We start from the raw sequence: 14,014 nt of genomic DNA, 5'->3' as shown, positions 1-14,014 counted from the left end.
TTAATGTGTCTGAGGGATGACTGAGGTGGGAATGCAGGGAGTGCGTCCCCAAGAGAACTGAGAAGAAATAAGGGCCAAGAACTGAGTCTGTTGACCTGCCAGTTAACCAGGAGGGAGAAGAAAGAAAGAACAAAGTAAACACTACAAAGTTACAAAGGTAGGGGATTCTCAAGAGAAGGACGTATTTCATCAGCTCAGGGAGAAAAGACTTTCATATCAAATGTTGAGAAACCAAGGGGAATGGCTTGGAAAGTAATTCAATCAGGCAATTAGGAAGTCAGCACTTATCGTTAATACAACAAAGTCTCAGATTTGATGCCTGAACATTTCGAATATCTTTGTTTGGGTAAGTTAGTCTCTGGCATAGCTGAGTGCCCTACACAATACTAGATACATAATGAGTGTTTGAGAAACACTTACTAAATTTTTATTTATGCATTTATTTGTTTTTAGACGGAGTCTCTGTCGCCCAGGCTGGAGTGGCTCGATCTCAGCTCACTGCAACCTCCACTTCCTGGGTTCAAGTGATTCTCCTGCCTCAGCCTCCCAAGTAGCTGGGACTGCAGGCTCGCGCCACCACCCCTGGCTGATTTTCGTATTTTTAGTAGAGACACGGTTTCACTATGTTGGCCAGGCTGATCTTGAACTCCTGACCTCAAGTGATACACCCGCCTCAGCCTCCCAGAGTGCTGGGATTACAGGTGTGAGCCACCGTGCCCGGATAACACTTGCTAAATTTATTTAAAGTATTAGAGTTGTATCTGATTCTGTGCCCTCTTCCCAGGGCAACTTTTCCTTATAAACAGAATCCTAAGTGCAGTGACTTGATACGTCCAGCCTACCTGTGATCGAAATCCCTATGGTGGCTCCTTCTTTCAGCATGATATGTTAAAACGCTTGTGAGGGGCAACCTAACAGTAAGGGAACGCTTTATAGTGCTTTCACACATCTGATGCCTTTGGCATATTTGTGGAACTTACCTGTTTTCTCTCGAAGAACAAATTGCTCCTGCCTTTGTGCTTCACATAGCACCCTTCGAGGGCAGAATCCCATTTATTCCACTGCCTTGTCGTTATTTGTTTATGCCTCTGTCTTTTTCACTTTTGACTCCCAGTATCTCACATACTGGTAGGGATAACAGGTGCTTATTAAATGCTGATTGCATGAATGCAACCATAATTAGTTTGTCTGATCAATCTATTTCTACCACCAAGGAACAAGATGAGAATTAGGTTAGGGAGTTAGAAAACTGCTTAGAGGTGTGTGCTGCCTCTGGGGGATCCAGGAAAGACCTGGGACAGGCATGGGTGCCTAAGGAAACCCATAACTCAAGGGGCCAACCTTGTCATTGTTTTCACTGATGATTCCTTTTGCACTAGTGACTCAGGCATTTTGATTCTGACCTTGACCTGGTTTAAGAGGAACAGGGAGGACTGGAGAACCAGTGCCCTCTTCCAGATTAAACAAATTATGCACACGTGCACAGGTACTTTGTAAGCAGTTTATTCTGATGATGGGGCAGGTGCCTAATATATCAACATTGATAGAGCTCTGTGACTATGGACAACTCCTGTCCTCTCTCAGAGCCTTGGTTTCTTTGTCTCTCTAGACTAGGCTGGGCGCGGTGGCTCACGCCTGTAATCCCATCACTTTGGGAGGCTGAGGTGGGCAGATCACTTGAGGTCAGGAATTCAAGACCAGCCTGGACAATATGGTGAAATCCTTATCTCTACTAAAAATACAAAAATTAGCCTGACATGGTGGTGCAGGCTTGTAATCCCAGGTACTTGGGAGGCTGAGGCAGGAGAATCACTTGAACCCGGGAGGCAGAGTCTGCAGTGAGCTGAGATTGTGCCACTGCACTCCAGCCTGGGTGACAGAGCAAGACTCCATGCCAAAAAAAAAAAAAAAAAAAAAAGATACTAGGCAGTTGGGTTAAGTGGCATCTCAGAGATGACTAAGAGGAAAAGCATTCCTTTCATTCCATTCAGAGGTGGAGGTGGAGCTACTCTTTCTCAACCTGAGCTGCCTGTTTAGGAGGAGTGTGCTCCTGAGGGTGCTGGGCATTCTCTTCCCCTGCCCAGGGCTCTGTCGGGAATATGGAAGTGGCAAGGCTTGAGAGATCACCAGTGAGCCTGCCCCAGAGCTCCTGGAGCTCCTGCAGGAAGACTTCTGTCTGAGACCTCCCGGAAGCAGCCCTCTTCCCCACTAGCTTTTCAACCAAAGTGACTTTTTCAACCCTTCAGGATTGGAAGATGCTGTCAGTGAAATGGGGAGGTCTCCTGGCAAGGCATGTGTCTCCGAACCTGAAAATAAGATGTGGCAACCACTGGCAGGTGACTACTTGGACCCAGTGACTTCATCCTCAAAAAGGACTAACAGTTTGGGGCATGTATTTGCCTTCTGTAGAGCTGGTGGAATCTCTCAGTTCCAGAAGATTCTAAATCTAACGACTGCTTACATAGAATGGAAAGTGTTAAAGAAATCTGGAGCACCTCTGCCTGACAACTTAACCCAGGGGTCTCAGTCATACTTTATGAGTCTTTGGGACTCACACATTTTTCTCCCTGATCTAGCATGAGTGGGAATAATGTGAGGGCCCCAGGAGATCCCCTAAACACATCAATTCCTCTTATACCTGTACTTCTATCATTAGAGAGTATTTCTTTTGGGTCAATTTCTGTCTTCCTTCAAAATTCATTCATTCACTCAACAAAGATTTTTTAAAGAACCTACTATGGGCCAGGCGCGGTGGCTCAAGCCTGTAATCCCAGCACTTTGGGAGGCCGAGACGGGCGGATCACGAGGTCAGGAGATCGAGACCATCCTGGCGAACACGGTGAAACCCCGTCTCTACTAAAAATACAAAAAACTAGCCGGGCGAGGTGGCGGGCGCCTGTAGTCCCAGCTACTCGGGAGGCTGAGGCAGGAGAATGGCGTGAACCTGGGAGGCGGAGTTTGCAGTGAGCTGAGATCGGGCCACTGCGCTCCAGCCTGGGCGACAGAGCCAGACTCCATCTCAAAAAAAAAAAAAAAAAAAGAGCCTACTATGTTCCAGGTTCTGTAGCAGATGCTGGAGATGCAGTGAGGAAAAGGAGTAGAGAAAGACAATTAAAAAATACACAGGAGAATTTCAAATAGTGATGTGTTCTATGATGACGAAGTAGAATCGTGGGAGAGAGTAACTGATGGGGTGGAGGGAGGTCCGCTTAGACTGAGTGGCACAGACAGGCCTCAGTGAGAAGGGACCATCTGAGCTGAGCTCTGAGCTATGGGTAAGAAGCGGCCCTGCAAGGATCAGAAGGAATGTCCCACACAGAGGGGACAGCAAGGATAGAGCTCTGAAGTGGGAATGAGATTGCTGTATTTGAAGAACAAAAAGACCTCAGCATGGCTGGAGCACAGTGAAGGGGAGAGTCAGGGAGAGGTGGGTACATCCAATCGAAACCCCTAGTACCGGTGAATGTGACCTTATTTGGAAAGAGGTTCTTGGCAGATGTAACTAAGAATCTCGAGACAAGATTATTCTGGATTTAGGGTGGACCCTACATCTAATGACTGACATCTTTATAAGAGGGAGGAGGGGGACTTTGAGACACACAGCAACAGTGAAAGGCCATGTGATGGAGACGGAGGCAGAGTGCTGCATCTATACACCAAGAGATGCCATGAATTGCAGCAGCCACCAGGAGCTGGAGGAGGCAAGGGAGAATTCCAAGGGTTGCAGGCAGCCACCAGAACTTAGGGGAGAGGAACAAATTCTCCCCCAAACTGCTAGAGGAAACCAACCCAGCCAACAACTTAATTTTGGAGGCCTGAACTGTAGAACTATAAGAAAGTGTATTTCTATTATTTTACGCCACCAAGTTTGTGGTAATTTTTTTATGGCAACCCTAATACAAGAGGAGAATAATTTTAGCAAAGAGCAGTTGATCTAAAAGACAAATCAAACCTGCTGGCTGCTGTCCAGAGAACGAATTATATAGGCAGGGGAAAAAAAAAAAAAGTGGAAGCAGGGAGCCAGAAAAGAGACTGCTGTAGCAGGAAGCTGATAGTGGTGTGAGCAAATAAATGCATGCATGGATGAATGCACTAACAAAAGTGAAGAGGGAAACAATTGTGGGTGACTGACTTGATGAGATTGTTAGGGACTCTGCAGGGCTGGTTCTGCTCTTATTTATTTATTTATTTTTTTGAGATGGAGTTTCGCTCTTGTTGCCCGGGCTGGAGTGCAATGGCGCAATCTCGGCTCACTGCAACCTCTGCCTCCCAGGTTCAAGTGATTCTCCTGCCTCAGCCTCCCTAGCAGCTGAGATGACAGGCATGTGCCACCACGCCTGGCTCATTTTGTATTTTTAGTAGAGATGGGGTTTCTCCATGTTGGTCAGGCTGGTCTCAAACTCCCGACCTCAGGTGATCCGCCCACCTCGGCCTCCCAAAGTGCTGGGATTACAGGCATGAGCCACCGCGCCTGGCCTGGTTCTGCTCTTGAAGCATAGATAGGTGGGCTCAAGATGGGTTTCCTGGGAAGCAGGGTGGGAAGCAGACCGATGTAGGGGAAAGGGCCAGTTAGCGCAGGCCCAGGCAGAAGAGCATGGACTGAGTCACTCCGTCCTCCTCATGTACAGCAGATGCCCAATTCCTGAGAGAGAGTGAACGTCCCAACATCACATACAGCCTCTTTCTCTGAGGGCCAACTCAAATGCTGCCTTGGCCCTGAAGCATCCCCAACTTTTTGTCCCATGCACACACAAATTGTTTCTGCCACCCTTGCACTTTGGGCTTCCCTAGGAATGTCCCCTGTCCACTGCCCTATTCCACCTTGTTCATGCACGCGAAAGAGCTGCTGGTCTCATGTGCTAAACTGAGATGATTTTTAGAAAGGAGCTCCCCTTTCTTTTTCATCTCTGGATCCCCTGCAGCAGCACGCCCAGGCTCCTGCACTCAGCAGGCTTCCATAGAAGCCTCAGTTACTGAGCCGTGCCGGGGCTCGGTCATTCCACACACACCCAGAAGCTTGCCAGAACTCCCAAGTCAGCGAGAAGCTGGCAAGAGCGCAAGACACACTTCCCCTTTGTGTCCTTTTGTCCCCTCAGCCTCAGCGACAGCCTTTCTCCAACCAGTTGGCACGAGGCAGGAGCCTGGCACCTTTGTTTCTGCATATTGAGCTGATTTATGAAGGGATGTACGGAACAGGGCATGTGACGGACGCACTCTCTGGTCCTGGCACTGACTTCTGCGTGTGAACCAGCCAGACCACCTACCTCTGGCTTGGGGACCACTCGCTCGCTCTGGACCTCACTGCTGGTCTCCAGCTGGGCAGGAGCGGTCTGGGGGCTGCAGCCTGGCTCGAGCACTGCCCCTTCCTGTTGTTTTTCCTTGCCTTTCTCCTGCTTGGGGACATCACCGCCCTTCACTCCTCCAGGGGGACTATGGGGGGTCTCCTTCCCTGCAGCTTCCTCCTCCGGCTTCTTTGGTTCTTGGCTCTCCTGTTCAGGTCCCGCCTCTTCATTTTGCACCCTCTCCCCCTTCACCTCTGCAGCCTTTTCCATCTCTGCTTCCTCTCCAGCTGGCTTTTCCTCCCTGGGGCTCCCACACCTATTTTCTGCCTCTGGGCCAGAGGTCTGGGGTGCTTCCGGGGCCTCCTCCTGGGCCGGGTGCTGGCCGTCCACGTCCTCTGAACTCCGCCTGGCCTTTTCGCCGTTCTTGGCTTCCTCTGTGGCCCCGTCCTCCTCCTGCTTCTCTGTCCTGCTGGGTGACCTCCTCAGAGGAGGCTTTTCAGCGGGCCCCAGGGTTCTCACTCCCTCTCCTGCTGCCCCCTCACTGGACGAAGGGGATCCTGGGGCCTTGCTCTTGGATGGGAACACCTCATCCCCATCCTCTTCCTTAGCACCATTCTCCTGAGATGACTCCGCCGCCCTGAAATCTCCAAGTTCCCCACAGTCTGACTGCGACCTTCGGAATCGCCTGGAGGGAGGGCGCCTTTTGATTGAGCCCCTCGTCCGCACCTGGAAGAAAGTGTTAAGGAAAATTATCCAAAATCCATTAAAAAAAGGCCAAGAGGAGGGCTGTATGAGCTTTCAGTGTCAGTCTGGTGCACTGCTTCACAAGTCCACGCAAGGACCATTTAATTTTCCAGGAGAACGAATCATTGTTTGCTATTTATTATAGGTTAGAGTCGTGTGGGATTGTGAAATCACATGGTGACCTGCAGACTTATATTTTGTGAAGATGCAAATGCTTTCCATTAAGTAAAAAACAAAAACAAAAACTCATGATTTTATTACACTGTAAAACATTAACCAGTTTGGTGTCTAATTTAGCAATTTTATTCTGACACTTAAAAAAAATTGCTGCCAGGCATGGTGGCTCACACATGTAATCCAGCACTTTCGGAGGCTGAGGCAGAAGGATCACTTGAGCTCAGGAGTTCAAGATCAGCCTGGGCAACATAGCAAGACTCCATCTCTACTAAAAGTAAGAAAAATTTGCTGGGTGTGCTGATGTATGCCTGTGGTCCCAGCTACTTGGGAGGCTGAGGTGGGAATATAGCTTGAGCCTGGGAGATGGAGGCTGCAGTGAGCTGTCATCACGCCACGGCACTTCAGCCTGGGCAACACAGAAAGACCCTGAATAAAAAAAAAAAAGAAATTGTCTAATTGTCTATAAATGACCAGTTCTTCAAATGCTGTTTCAGTAAGTTTTACCATCTTACAAGTTTCCTCATAAATTGACATGTTGAATAAAATCTTTCTCTATTTTGCGTAAGAGTCAGATTTTTATCTTGTGAAGATGCAAAAATGCTTTCTATCCAGTAAAAAAGATAACTTATGATTTTACTGCACTGTAAAATTTTGAAAAATTTGAAAATTGAACTTTTGAAAATTATACTTTGACAAAGATGAATCACACCAAGAAGAATATTAGAGACCTGCTGACAGTCAGGCCCTGGTGCAGGGACCTCAGGAGTGCTGGGCTGGACACCTGGTGACTAGCTTCCTCTCTTGCCTGACTCTGCCCTTCCCATCCCCCATGAAGCTGGCTGATACTGGGAAACCTGAGCAGCCAGATTCCTTTGCTTCTGGAACTCAGGTCCACCACTGTCAGAAGCGGTTCCCCAAGAGCACCAGCAGAGCTGACTGAAGGTGATCTCTCTGGGAAGCATGTGAATCTCAGAATCGGGCCTCTTCTCAGCTCATCAGACTTAGTCAAAGGTGCAATAGAAATGTTCACATCAGATACCCTATCTACTAGAGTGATGCATCCTTTAAAAATTAGTATGTAAGTGGGCTGGGCGTGGTGGTGCATCCCTGTAATCCTAGTACTTTGGGAGGCATAGGCCAGCGGATCACTTGAGCCCAGAAGCTGCAGGAGCTGGTTGAAGACATGGCAAAACCGTGTCTCTACAAAAAATACAAAACAAGGCGTGGTGGTGTATGCCTGTAGTCCCAGCTACTAGGAGGCTTGCTTGAGCCTAGGAGGTGGGGGTTGCAATCCACTGCACTCCGGCCTGAGTGACAGAGGAAGACCCTGCCTCAACAAAACAAAACAAAACAAAATAATTAGTTTGTAAAATAAATTTTTGTAAATATTATTTTCCCACTGATGCACATTTTGGTATTTGTCAATCATAGTTCCCCATCTAAGAGGTTTGGAATGAATACTTGGTTTATCAGGGCCTCCCAAGCCCTTTCCTGAGACCATGATGGGGTCAGCTCTGGAAGGTACCAAGGCCCCAGCCCTTAGGACCAGCAGGGCTCCAAAATAACTTCCCCTTGCTGCTGTCAGAAGGCTGAAGCCTCCGGGCATTATGACCAGGTAGCAGCTCCTCGCCCCTGCCTTACCCTGTGAGAAGATGGCTCTCTCTGAAGGTTCCTCTCTGCCTTCAGGGGTCTCCATCACCCTGGCTGGGGAACTTCCACTCTGGCCCTAGCCCACAGGCTCAAGCCTGCCCAGACCCCTCCTTACCACTAGTTTATTTCCTTGAGCCCTCCCTGTTTTTATACATTTGACTTTTTTTTTTTTGCTAGCTGGACTTCCTAGAATGGCCTAGAAGATCTCATTTCTCCATCATTAATTTTAAAGCCGCACCCATTTAGCATTCCCTGGCACCAGATCCCCGGAAGTCTTGGCCCCTGCCTGGCCCTGGCCCACATTTGTTGGCTACCTGCTTGGACCGTATCTCTGATCCTTACCTCCTCCCAGTAGGGCCAGGGATGTGATGAAAGCTCACACAGAGGACCAGGGTTGCATCTGTAGAAATGCACCCTGCCGTGTCATTTTTGCAAAGGGAACAGTTGGGATGTTCTTTAACTGGGGCAAGCTGCAGGAAGCATGATTTGAGTCCACACTGGGACACTTAGGACTATTCACACCAGGCCAGACAGGATGTTTTGGAGTTCTAGGGATGCTGCCTAGCATTCTGTGTGAATCACTGATCAGGCCTTTAGCTTTTGTGTTCAGCTTTTGACATTAATGAACCATGCAGCTGGGATCAGTCATGAATTTCCATACCTGTCTCCGCAAAGGAGAGAGCCCACCATCCCCCAAGCTTGTCTTGGGGTCGAATGGCATAGTTATAGGGAGAGAAGATGAGCCAGTCAGTCGAGGAAGAAGGTTATCTTAGTTCAGGAATCACTTGCAAAGGAGAGGAGAAATTTCACTCGGGTTAAAACGCAGCTCTGAGAATAACTCCGAACATTTCCTCCTTTCTCCAGGACAACAGGGTAGAGAAAATTCAGGGGTGCCAGAGTCCACATTTCCACAGACACACAGCCATAATCTGGAGCTAGAATTTACCTTGTTGTAACAGGGCAGATGACTGCCTTCAGGGGGCTGGTCGAAGCTGACAGGCACCTCCTCTGCCTCGCTGGGCCGAGATCGCACACCAGGGCTACTAGGGGTAGAAGGTGGGCTGTGAAACGGCGACACCATGGCCTTGAGTCCAGGACTCTTGGGTGAGGCCCCAGGCAGCAGAGCAGCTGGGTCAAAGGTTAAATTGGCCTGTCAAGGAAAGATGAAAAATTTCAAATAGGACTGGGAAGAAGATGAGAGCCTCTACTTTAGCTTATTGCTTACCTGGCCTCAGGCCTGGTTGAGACTAGGTAACACCAGGCTTTTCATGCTAATTCCCAATCCATTATCCACTGTCCCATCACGGCCTGCTCTTGGAAAGCATTGCCTACTCTATCCTCCTTCCACTACCTGGCTTGCCACAGGCTGCATTCCAAAATGCTCAGCCAGCACTGATGAGGATCCAACAAAAATGTCCCGGAACAAGCCCAGCTTAACAAAGTGGCGAAGCAGCAGCTGCCAGGAGCACCTGTGGTGCCAGGATCTCACAGGAAGTCAGGCTCTGTGATCGCCTTTCTCATCAGAGTCGATAGTGCTCACTCCCACTGGATGCCTACTATTGCCGGGCACAGGTAGCCGTGTCCTCACAGCAACCCCACAAGTTCAGCTGTGTTCTCATTGCACAATCAAGAAAGTGGCTAAGGGATCTGCCCTGAGATTCACACCAGGTCTGATTCTTCCTCAGCCTCCGGGTATCAGGTTCCTTCTTAACAGACGGCAGAGTGGTGAACACAGTAGGCCGCTGAGCTCCTCCAGGAAGAAGGCAGCAGGACACACCACAGTATGAGCCACCACTTGGGGTATCAAGGTACAGGTGTGACCCGATCAAAATGAAAGGCGGCCAAATGGGAGAGTCACCCAAAGGTAACGAAAGCCTCAGGGAGTCTTGAGTTTGGTTGGGGAGGAGGCAGATGGTCCCAGATGCCCGAAGGTGTCCACGGGGGGAACGTGCGTGAGTGTCCAATCCTCTTTAAGGCCATCTAGGGGTTCTTCTCCTGCCCTCCACATTCCTAAATCACCGCAGAGCTGCATCCCGCAGACCCTGTGGCAGGGCCGAACCAGGAGACAGAGCCACTCTGAGACTTCACAGAGAAGGGATGGAGTGTGAGGAGCAGACGGTGCAACGGGAAGTACATGGGTTTTCCACACCGACAGATCTGACTTTAAATACTGGATCTTTCACTTAGTAGCAGTGTGACCTTCAGGCCTTCAACAACTCCAACAGCCTTTCTGAAGCTCAGATTCTTTGTCTGTCCAAACCTCTTGTCCTGACTTCCAAAGTCTTTTCTATCTGGTCCCTGTGTACTCTTTCCTGCCCCACACTCACACCCTCTCCCTCCCGGCTCCCCTTGGCCACCTTCCCTCCCCCCACCAGCCAGACTCTGCTGTCCTGGAGACCTCCTATGTATACTTTAGGACTTGCAGACTTGAAAGCATTGCACACGTTTAGAAGGGTGTTAGTGTTTTCACTGTGATCTTAAGAAAGAAGGTATCATACAGACAAGACTGAGTCATGGTAAGAGTTCAAGATATAAAATACGACAGTTAAATAGCATACGAGCCCAAACCATGTCAAAAAGCAGCATATGAAGCTGGGTGCACTGGTGTGTGCCTGTAATTCCTGCTACACAGGAGGCTGAGGTGGGAGGATTGCTTAAGCCCAGGAGTCTGAGAGTTTGAGTCCATCCAGGGCAACAAAGCAAAGCAAGGAAAAAAAAAAAAAAAAAAAAAAGCAGTATACGGGGAGTACCCAGGGAAGGATTTGCAGCATAGTTGCTGTGCAGGTTGATGTGCTGGCATGACTGAGAAGGCTTCATGGCAGAGGGGGTTCACTGGACCTTAAAGGAAATGCCCTTCTCTAAATTTCAAGCAGAGAAATTCCCTCTGTAAGACTGCTTGCAAATAAAATGGATGTGGATAGTCAGCAGAAAAGTTGAACTGTGAATTTTGGACTATCCTAAAAAAGAAAACCCCTAGTTCACAATTCATTCAGTAGAATAGTTACAAGAAAATCTAGCTGGTGATGCATTTCTCAGCTCTTTCTCCCACATATTCCCAAGAAAGTAAGGTTCCTGTGGGATTTGGTTAAGTTGTCGTTCTATTGCTGACAATCTTAATGAGATTGAACAACTAGACATCCAAACCACATTCTCAAGTTGTGGTGTTTCCCCAAAAGACTCACTAATGCCTGGAAAAAAGGAATGGGTCCAAAACTACAGGGTACAGAACATTTGGTAACTGGTTTCCGGCACTTGAATGAGGACTAGGGTGGGCTGCAGGGAGCCAGAGGTAGGACTCTGGGTCTGCATCCCTCAGCTGGATGCTAGGAGGAGTGCTGGAGTTCTGGGATCCCTTCTGAGAGATCCCTGTTACATATTTAGGAGCCTGCAGCCTCCCAGAGTGACAGGTAGCACCACCCTATTCCTGCAGCCGGGTGGAGGGCTTCTCAGCTTGAATTAAATTTCAGGTAGACACTGCAGAGCCCTCCCCACCCTCCACAGGGTAGGCTCATGGCCAGAAACCAGAGATGCTTGCCTTAACCCCCAATCAGGCTGGGATCCAAATCTCTAGGCTCTTGCATGGCTGGGAACTACAGAGGCTGTGGCTATTCGTCTTGACACCTTTGATGCCTTCAGAATGAAGTTGGTGAACCAGTGCTCTTAGGTGAGCCTGGATGGGAGGCTACGGTGCACAGGAGCCTTGTTCCTTCTCCTGGGTGGTTGGAAAGAGGGTGGGGTAAAAACAGGAGCCTCTCCTACAGCCCCCGCCTGGACATAACATACCTACCTCTCCTCTGCACTTTAGCTTCTGCCATTCCTCCACAGGCAACATCTTCCTCCCTCCTTTTCAGCCACCCATCCCTTAAGGACGGGCTCAGGACAAAGGTGTTTCATAAGACATTCATTAATTACTCTGGCCCACTCCACTCTCTTCTTGCTCTGAAATTCTAGAATGGTGGGTCTCACCTGGGGTCAGAGATGGGAGACGATTTTGCCCCCAGGGGACATTTGACAATGTCTAGAGACATTTTTCATTGTCATAACTTGTTGGAGAGTGCTACTGGCATCAGTGGGTAGGACCAGGGATGCTCCTAAACATCTTGCAGTGCACAGGACAGCCCCTGCAACAACACTATCCAGCTCGAGTAAGACCAAGGCTGAGAAACCCTGGTCTCGAGCAGCAGGAGCTGGGCGGTGACCCGCAGTGGACATCTCTGGCATTAGCTCCTTTTATTGTATCACCTGTGAAAGCTCTGTCTCCACAAGACTATGAGCTCAGGGCCAGTGTCTTCTGCTTAATTACAGTCCCAGGGAGCCAACCAGCCCTGGGCATCGTGGGCGAGGGCTCTGGTCACACAGGATTACTGGTGGAGAGGTTGGACAGGATGCTTCCCAAACAACAAATTTGTCCATACTGGTGCAGTGTGCAGCAGCTGAACGCCAGCCCTATGCAGGGCTCAAATGGTGTGTGGCTGCATTCAGGCCTTGGGAGAGAGGGCTTGGCTATTTCAGAAATGTTTCTTGCAACTATGGTGTCCTTTCCCGTAAGACTTTTTTTTTTTTTTTCTTTTCTTTTTTGGAGATAGGAGCTTGCTCTGTCACTCAGGCTGGAGTGTAGTGAAGCGACCTCTGTTCAATGCAGCCTCAACCTCCTGGGCCCAAGTGATCCTCCCACCTTGGCCCTCAGAGTAGCTGAGACTACAGATGCACATCACCGTGCCTGGCTAATTTTAAAATATTTTGTAGAGATGGTGTCCCACTATGTTGCCCTGGCTGGTCTTGAACTCCTGGGCTCAAGTGATCCTCCAGCCTCAGCCTCCCAAAGAGCTGGGATTATAGGTGTGAGCCCAGTCGCATAAAGACTCTTGAGGCATCCCATTATCCATCAACCCCCACCACTAAATGTCAAATACATGAGTTTATGCTTGATGTGGTCCTTCTGTTAATTCTTTTCCCTCAGGCAGGGCTGTGAGATCCTCATCGTTTACTGCAATTTGATTACTGGCTGATTATTGGGGCCGATTATCCAGGTGACACATGGGCTACCCGATGAGCCTCAAAGTCATGCAAATTTTGGATAAGAAGTGGAATTAGATAAAAGGTAGCAATGGACAATGAATTTTGTACTTACCTGAAGCTTCTCAATCAGAGGCGAGCTCTTGACCTTGAATTTAGGAGGGTGGCTCGCATTGGGTGGTGATTTCTATGGGGCAAATCAACCAAAACAACCAGATAAGTACGGTGAGGAAAGTGGGGTTCTGGTTGGAACCCAAAAGCCACAGGCAGAAGGAGAAGAGAAGCTGGTGTTGCCACTTTCTCATTAGTTCAGTAGCCCACATACCTCATCAGGGCCTGGGTGACACGGACCTTCCCTCCCCTCCCTCCCTCATCCCACCACAGCAAGATCTTCCAATTAGATCAGAGAAGTCAGCACCGACGTCCTCAATACAGAAGGTCTCTCCCAGAAAGAGTGGCTTCATTGTCGTTATGAGGGAAAACTATGTCTGAGCAAGATCTTCACCTCATGACCTTCAACACTGTGAATCAACAATTTGGGGAATTTCAAAGATAAAGGGCAAAAATGACCATCTTGTTTGTCACACACACAACAAGAAACTAGACCAGGATGACAGAGGTATGACTGGAATTCCTCCCTGGACCCAGTGATATTTTGGAAAATTCCATCGATGGCATGATTTATAAATTATGATTTTCCAAAATGTTGAATATTCTTTTTTTTCTTCTTTTTTTCTTTTTTTGAGATGGAGTCCTGCTTGTTGCCCAAGCTGGTGTGCAGTGGTGCAATCTTGGCTCACTGCAACCTCCGCCTCCTGGGTTCAAGCAATTCTGTCTCTGCCTCCCAAGTAGCTGGAATTACAGGCATGCACCACCATGCTCGGCTAGTTTTTGTATTTTTAGTAGAGACAGGGTTCCACCATGTTGGCCAGGCTGCTTTCGAACTCCTGACCTCTGGTGATCCACCCATCCCAGCATCCCAAAGTGCTGGGATTATAGGCGTGAGCCACCGTGCCCAGCCTGAATATTCTTTTTAATCAAGTAAACGTTTACTACGTTCCAGACATTGTGTGGGTCATAGAAAGATGAGCATGATTCAGTCTCGGCCGCAGGAGCAGTCCGTGGCTAATGCATGTGCTACATAA

At 48.8% G+C, this 14,014-nt stretch overlaps 1 protein-coding gene across 7 annotated transcripts in view; it reads right to left on the bottom strand.

Moving 5' to 3' along the window:
* The window catches only part of RCSD1 (RCSD domain containing 1), a 76,379-nt gene that overhangs the window by 3,000 nt on the left and 59,365 nt on the right, over positions 1–14,014 (bottom strand). For 6 of the 7 annotated variants that reach the window (XM_023207085.1, XM_023207083.3, XM_023207081.3 and 3 more), the window contains 3 exons: positions 12,985–13,056; positions 8,800–9,003; positions 5,265–6,008 (listed from right to left, as the gene is read on the bottom strand). In XM_023207085.1, coding sequence (XP_023062853.1) covers positions 5,265–6,008; positions 8,800–9,003; positions 12,985–13,056 — 1,020 coding nt within the window. Of the gene's footprint in view, positions 1–5,264; positions 6,009–8,799; positions 9,004–11,388; positions 12,433–12,984; positions 13,057–14,014 lie in introns of those variants that run through there. The other variant, XM_023207087.3, reaches the window with a different exon arrangement.

The sequence above is a fragment of the Piliocolobus tephrosceles genome, chromosome 1 (assembly GCF_002776525.5).
Source record: "Piliocolobus tephrosceles isolate RC106 chromosome 1, ASM277652v3, whole genome shotgun sequence".
NCBI classification, from domain to species: Eukaryota; Metazoa; Chordata; class Mammalia; order Primates; family Cercopithecidae; genus Piliocolobus; species Piliocolobus tephrosceles.
This window is presented reverse-complemented; position numbering and strand designations above follow the sequence as displayed.